At 33.5% G+C, this 7,836-nt stretch overlaps 1 protein-coding gene across 1 annotated transcript; it reads right to left on the reverse strand.

The window, feature by feature from the left end:
• Positions 1-292: 292 nt before the first annotated feature.
• LOC147656983 (uncharacterized) lies at positions 293-5,550 on the reverse strand. Its single transcript, XM_086912320.1, has 3 exons — positions 5,236-5,550; positions 2,298-2,683; positions 293-529 (listed from the first exon to the last, which is right to left on the reverse strand). The coding sequence occupies exons 2-3, from the start codon at positions 2,631-2,633 to the stop codon at positions 293-295; spliced, it is 573 nt and encodes a 190-aa protein (XP_086768446.1). The 5' UTR covers positions 2,634-2,683; positions 5,236-5,550.
• Between the last annotated feature and the right edge of the window lie 2,286 nt (positions 5,551-7,836).

The raw sequence follows: 7,836 nt of genomic DNA on the forward strand, positions 1-7,836 counted from the left end.
TTTTCTTACATCTATATTTTATTATCTTTTATCCTTTTTTAATCATAATCGAAATAACAATGAAAGCATCCAAGGACAAATACTAACATATTAAATAGATGCAATATGCATCCATTAAATGTTTCACAATAACATATAAATATGCACTTCAATCTATAAAACAGTATTTAAATAGATTTATAATACATTTAAACACGAGAATTCATTTATCTTTACTAGAAGAATACTATTATATATCTATGATAATTTATGGACAGAAGTGCACATTAAACTTGAAAACATTCGAAAAATATTACTCACTTTGAAGCTGCTGTATCGTTGCCTGGTACTCGGCAAGTTTCTCGTCCACATAATCCTGACTCTGGTTGGCTATTATTTCCGCAGTACTGGGTCCGCTGGATTCCTCTTCCGTTTGCGAGTGATCCAATGGTACCCCAACGTACTCGTAGTCTCCAGGTTTATATGTTCCAATCATGTATTCCGGTGGTCCACTGGCTAACGGCGATATAGCGCCACTTTCTGCTGAACTCTGTCAAAGAAAACACAAAAATATTGAAATATAATATTTTTAATATCAAAAATGATAAAAGTTTCGATCTTGTTTCACCGAGTGATCAGAATAGACTTGCTTGAAAAATATTTTTCCATCGATGACACGTACGATGCAGTTTTATCGTGTTTATATTTTATTTTCTCTTCGAATCGTGTTTATTAAATTTCTTGTTCTATTCCACTTTCTGTCCATGCTTCTGAGAAACACGTATCTGTTTTCATTCGTTTTTTTGTTTACTCCATTGTGTTGTACCAAAATATTATGTAGCATGAAAATATATTCTGTCAATCTTTGTAATAATTGGATTGCGAAGTAAAACTTATGCGTATAAACACTAAAAAAATAAAATTTAAAACTACGTACTAAGTAACAATACGACTAACAATCTAACAATAATAATTCAAGAAAAATATTTATCAATTAATTGAAAAGGATTAACGAACGAATTCTATTTAAGATACATTTATATTCTGTTACAAAACGTTATTTAATAATTGTGAAATTTTAGAAAATGAATTTCCTTTCAAGAGAAAAAATAAAATAAATTAAGATCAAATTCAATATTAATATTTTTCACTAAAATTATTTTAAAGCTCATCGATAAACAATTTTACAAAACAGGCTTCATCACTTTTCACGTAAACACCACATATACACGGATTTAACCACGTTTGCAGTGCATTCACACCTGGCTCTGAGAAACCGGTCGTTGCAACTTGTCGCGGCCTACATTTTATTTAGGCGTTCCTATTTCGTGCCTCGGCCAGTCGGACGCATGTTCGCGTGGGCGTGAAAAGCGGACTGTCCACGTGGTGAATTCACCGCGAGTAAACTCGAATATTCTTCGAAAATGCCAGAGAGAAAATTTTCGACGGAGTTGTAAAATCGAAGAGGAAAGAAAAACACGAAAGTAAAGTCGAATCCTCGAGAACGAGAGAAGTTCCTCTCGAGGAACGAATCGGTTCTTTAACCGCGACGTGAATATAAGAGAGAGATTCCGTTTATAGAGGAAGTTGACACGTGTTTCGTGGCGCAAGTACAATTTAACATGCAACGGTTTCCTGATTTTCGAACGGTTGGTCCGTGTTTAGAATTGGCCGGCAAATGGCCATCTATATGTTCAACGATAAGTTCTGTCTATCCCGATGACTAACGCATCCAAGAATAAAATAGATCTCACTGCGGCTACGTTACTTTCCACGAAATTTCACGTTTCTCAGATTGTTTCTCAGATTATAGCGTTTATGTGTATTATTTTAGCGCATAGTTTTGACTGATAAATGATCTGATAGATAAAGGAAAATACAGTGTGAATTGAATTATTTGTTAATCGAAATTTATGTGCTTTTAGAGATATTTTCGTATCTTCTTTACAATAAATGCTTTTTGTAAATATTTGATTAATTATTCTAATTATTTTCCAATCTATAACTAAAATATAAAATTAACTTTCTCCATAGAAGTAATCCCTAAGAAAAATTGATAAAGATTATGTCTATATTCATCTTATCCAAAATACCAATTTTACGATATCATCCTTTATTATCAATAATTTCCTTACAAACATTCCTCTATCGTTTCCTCAACGTATACACATACCAAGAATCCCCAAACGTCGATTTCCCTTAAAATTTCCTACTACAAGTAAATTCTATAACCAATTCTTACTTCCAATTTCCTATTCTGAACAAACGCAAATAAGTTCAAATTCGTTTTAATCATTTTTAATCAAGGATATACGTACCTGTGTCGGTATGAAAGGTCTAGGCGCTTGAGTGGCCACTGGAATCGGTGACGGCCATCTGGGTCTAGGGCATTGTATGTATCCGGTAGGTGATCCAAAAACGGGTGATATTCCGGGCGAGATTGGCATTCCAATCGGGACAGGGCTCATCGGGTGCCTCGTTCCGGTATACGTCAATGGTGACGTAGGATGAGCATGATGAACTCGTTGATGATGCGGCGAACCCGTTGGGCTGAAAGGGGATGGGGGTCTGTACTGGCCAGATACGTTCGGCCTGGCTGACCAACCACCCCCTGGCCCGGGTTTTCCATGGGGTTTCGACGGCGGCTGCGACATCTTTGGCTATTTCGATGTTTTTCGCGGTGCACTTCGATCACCTAGCATCGCTGCAAAACGTTTAAGATAAGTCCTCGTGTTTTAACGTTTAATTTGATATTATCATTTTTAATGGAAAGTATCATATCAGTTAATAGAACGATGGATTACAACATTGTCGATAAATCTTATCGACAAAAAGATGTTTCTTTCGAATGCGTTTATAGCTTAATATTTACTATTCAAACGTTAAAATAAGAAATATGGGAAATCTTATCATTGAACACGAAATTTTATTAATTTTTTTTCTTTTTTTTTATTATTTTAGAAAGTTGTTGAAAAGCTATTCGATTTAGAAAAGGAAAGCTTTTTAGGTAGAGAATTTTAGTTTCTGGGATAATGTAACAATAAGATAAGTTAGTAATATAATAAAAATGGGAAGATGAAAGATAAGAAAAAGTATAATGATCGCTTTATTACATGAATCGGAATTAAAGAGATATCGCACGAAAGTTGAAGTGTCTTAGACGTGTAACGAGCTCTGGGTCGTGTAGTGGCAGTGAGTAGGCAGATTAGAATGGGCAATCGTCCAAAAGTCTCTCGAAATAGGCGCTTCGATTGTCTCAGTTCTCTCTAACTTCTGCACGTTAACGCGTGAAAAATGTGTAATGAACGATTTGTGATATCATGCGTAACATATTATACAATGAGAAAAGGCGCGAACTATTAATGATCAAAATTAAAATAAAAATATTATCATTCTCTACTTTCTTCTCTTTTTTAACAGATAAAATCTTAACTTAATTTAAAAATTGAAAGTACAACGAATATATCAATACTGCCTTAAAATTATTTTTTATCTTTTTAAAAAAATGAACTAATATCTTGATAATTAATATCCAAATAAAAATGCAATTCTCTCAATTCTTTCGCTTTATTAATTCTGAAGAAGATACTATAAAATATTCAATAAGAATGACGAATCTCGAGTATTAATTGTGAATTAATTAAAACTTGAAAACATTAAATTAATTTTCACGAAATATAAGGAAGTTCCACGAGTCAAAGGTCTAAAGGTTTTTGGCTAGATATCGAGTGTAGGCCGTCTAAATATACCGACAAATCTATTTTAAAGCGACTCAAGCACTGGCCACAGACGTGTTCGACACTGCAGATATATTTGCAAACGACTACGTCAGATATTTCAGAAAAGTGACGTGAATATTAACAGCTACAATTAGTCTTACAATGACTCGTGTGTGCGGTGTATGGCGCCGTCATTCCTCGTACGTCACTATCATCCTTCATTTATCAAACAATTAACAATTGCAATTAATAATCATTCCCATTCAATAATTAATACGCAAAAAAATTATCTTCTGACTCGAAATGAAATAAAATAAAATAAAATAAAATAAAAGAAACAAATAATAGAAAGAAATTATAGATAGATAGAATCGTGACCCAATTTCAAAGATTTTTACTCATTTCTCGTTTGACATCGATCTATTTTACGTCCACCGTTGATTATTCCCTCGCAATTCATCGAAATCCGTTCCTCGGATCCATTTCGAACGTTCGAAAAACAAATATGTATCAAAGAAAGGCAGGAAGGAAATTTATCCAGCAGCAGACCGGAGTTTTCCCCCTAAAAAGCAATAAACGCAGCTGGTCAAAGACACGCGTCCATTTTGTTCTTGTTAAAGTTCACGAGCGCCATTACGAGCGAAAGAGGGATGTGTTCGACGCGCGTTTCGAGTTCGTTCCACCGATTTTAATAAAACATCGGGAGGAATCGACTGACGGTCTATTTATAAGTCGGACCACTCGACAACGATAAACCATGTGTACGTACGTACGTACGTACGTAAGAAAACCCAGGAGCGCGCACGTTGTTCCTTTATTTGAATGTGGATAAAAATACGCGTCGAAAGTCTATGGTTGTGGCGTCGAGAAAGAATAAGATAGAAAGAATAAGATAGGAAGATTAAAAAAAGAAAAGTTATGGAAGTTGTATCTTGTATCCAGTTAATTGGTAAAATGTGAAGGAAGACACGTTCGAAGAAATTGAATCTAAGAAAATTGAAAAAGAGGGTTATAGAAGAAAAGAGATGCTATGCTGAGTGAAACGGTTATTAGGTTGCTGGATCCTGGACCTCGGATGCTGCGTCCAAAAATAAAATAACTGCCGAATTAACGAACAGAAATAGTCTTCGTTCAGAACGGATGCTCCTGACACAGGTTGCACGTACGTACCGGTTAACCCCGATAGCTAATTGCCGTGGAAAGTTTCGATCGGCACGGATTAACGAATTAAACCTCTTCATGAACGAGGGATAATGATTTAGAGAGAAGTTTCTTAGCTGAAACTTTTTAGGAAAGTTATCAACTTTGATCGATAAAAGTTAATCAATAAAAAAGTTTCTGAATCTAAATCTTCAGAGTATGAATAATTTCGTTAATATCAAAAAATTAGAGAAAATATATTTCTTGCAAGAATTTCTTAAAGAATCCTTGGGGGACGGAAAAAAACTTCCAAGTTGCAAAGGTTCAACAAAACTCTTTAACCGCAAGTTATCCCTTAAAGCTTTTAAACTAATTAACAGAATGTGAAAAACGATACCGAAAAGACGTCGAGCCGCAGACACGGTCGATCGATGAAATCCTGTTGTAAGTAGTCCAAAGCAGATAGAGAGCACACGTTAATCGTGACAATTTCGTAGCGATCGATTCGATCGGCTTTTCGTTCAAGCCTCGATTCCCCGAATTTTCATCGAACCACGCGTTCCACACGTTTCCCAACTTAAAACACGCGAAAAATGAGCCTCGATGATGGAGGGTGATCGTGGCCTGATGAAATTATGGCGCGGGATCGATGGATCGATCGGGTTCGGTATTTTCGGTAGTTCGGTCCACGACGAAGACCACGAAGAGACTGGTTCGTTCTCTAGTTCATCGGTCCAGGAACGGGTTGCCGCGACATTTATATTTAACTTTGGCGTTGCTCGAGCTTTCGGCTTCGGGATTACCACTCGCGCGATTCCGCTTAGCACTGCTCGTTCTACATTTCCTCGTCCCTATGCCTCCCTTTCCGCCCTCGATGCTTCGATCATCCCTCTTCCTCCATCTTGTGCCTCTATCGCTTCTTGCCGCGCTTCCGTTTTATTATCGGCGCTGAGGTAAGATTGCGAACCTGCTTCTTTCTCCTTCTTTATTCTCTTTTTCTCATTCGTCCATTCGTCATTTTTCCGGTGGAGAGCTCAAATTTTTTCATACCTTTCCACGCTGCAACTTTGAATTTTTTATATTTTTCAAGAATTTGAAATCTTGATGAAAGTTTCTCGGGAATATTGTAAGATCTAAAACTTGGATTAATTCAAGAGTTAGATAAATAAGAAAAGTTAAAAATGTAGGGAGATAATTTGCATTTAAATTAAATGAATGAAATGGGAAAAAAAGCTGGAACATAAATATTAAATACATTAAAAAAGACTATAACATAAAAAAAGAAAAAAATTAGGAGGCTACAAAAGTTAAATAATTCTGAAAAAATTATAATTTAAAAATAGAATACAAAATAAATGCTCATTTATAAAGTGTTACAACTTGAAAGATAAGTTTGATATAAAAATTATACACAGTAAAATACAATAAAAATTTATCGTGGAATCTTTTATACATATTTATCTCGTATATCACACGTCAACGATCATAAATAAAAAAATAAAATCGAGACTTTATTTTTCATATTTTTAAGTTAAAGAGCATCTTTATGCAAAACACGCTCTCAAATATGTTACAATATATTTAAAACTAAAAGATATCTTAATTTTAAATTTTAATTTTAAAAAACAAAATCTGTATCAAAGATATTTCTTGTCCGATTTAAAGAGAGAAAAAAAAAAAAAAAGAAATTTATGGATTGTAATTTATATATGTATTTATCTTTTATAAAAGAAAACACGCTTCCATATATATTAGATTCTAATAAATTTGTCACTGTATTAATTCAAATGGACATGTTGAAAAAAATATTAATTCAAGAAAAAATGAAAAAACATCAGGAATATAATAGGAATATCCTTATATAAAATTTATTGGTTTTTACAATCCAATATATTTAAAATAATAAAAACATATGCACAAAGTTTAAACCGAATTGTAAATTTATATAATTCTTAGCTTAGCATCTTGATTTTCAAAAAAAAAAAATTATTAATGAAATCTTGTACAAAACTACTAAATTTTACTAAATTTTTGTAATTAAATTTTTAAATATATTTTTTTATAGATAAAAAAAATATTTTCGAAAAAAAAATGCCAAATACCAGATTTTATCAACGAAGAGATGGACTAAGCATTAAAAACCCGTCTATAAAAAATAGAATAAGAACACATTATTGAAATTAGAATTTAAAACTTATAAAAATTGAATGAAATAAATTATGTTACTATTTTAAATCAATAACGTTCACAAAAATGCAATAAAGTTAATAAAAAATCATTGGCAATCTTTCAAATATATGAATTTGTAAAATAAATGCAAACAAAAAGAAATAATGGCAAAACAATGGAAATAAGTTAAAAATTGTACAACTAGCGCTATCTCTACGCTACATCAAATGAAAATTAAAAATATATCTTTTAAAATATTCAGAAGGAGGCGACATTATTAAATTCTTAATTATATGTTATGTTTTCAAATAAGCATCTTCAACAACCAATAGATGGTGCCACTTATATCAATTCTTACCATACTCTATCCTTCTTTCGTTATTAACTCTCCTTGTTTCCATAATTACTTCGAGATGACGCCACTTATACAGATTGTAACTATATTTCCATCCTTTTTTCACTAGTATCTCTCCCTGTTTACATAATTTCTACGATACACAATAGATGGCGCCATTTGTACGAATTCGTACTATTTCTCCATCCCTGTCTCACTATATTGTTCTCTTTGTTTACGTAATTTCAACGTTCCTCCAGAGATGGCGCCACTTGTATGAATTCGTACTATTTCTCCATCCCTGTCTCACTATATAGTTCTCTTTGTTTACGTAATTTCAACGTTCCTCCAGAGATGGCGCCACTTGTACGAATTCGTACTATTTCTCCATCCCTGTCTCACTATATAGTTCTCTTTGTTTACGTAATTTCAACGTTCCTCCAGAGATGGCGCCACTTGTACGAATTCGTACTATTTCTCCATCCCTCTCTTACT

Source organism: Apis florea, unplaced genomic scaffold (assembly GCF_048593485.1).
Source record: "Apis florea isolate Af1SG1 unplaced genomic scaffold, ASM4859348v1 contig_3375_pilon, whole genome shotgun sequence".
Classification (NCBI taxonomy): Eukaryota; Metazoa; Arthropoda; class Insecta; order Hymenoptera; family Apidae; genus Apis; species Apis florea.

Excerpts from the sequence above, each read along its gene's own strand:
- LOC147656983 (XM_086912320.1), bottom strand. The coding sequence starts at position 2,633 with ATGTCGCAGCCGCCGTCGAAACCCCATGGAAAACCCGGGCCAGGGGGT. Across the intron at positions 530-2,297 it reads GACCTTTCATACCGACACAG|AGTTCAGCAGAAAGTGGCGC; the intron begins GTACGTATATCC and ends TTTCTTTGACAG.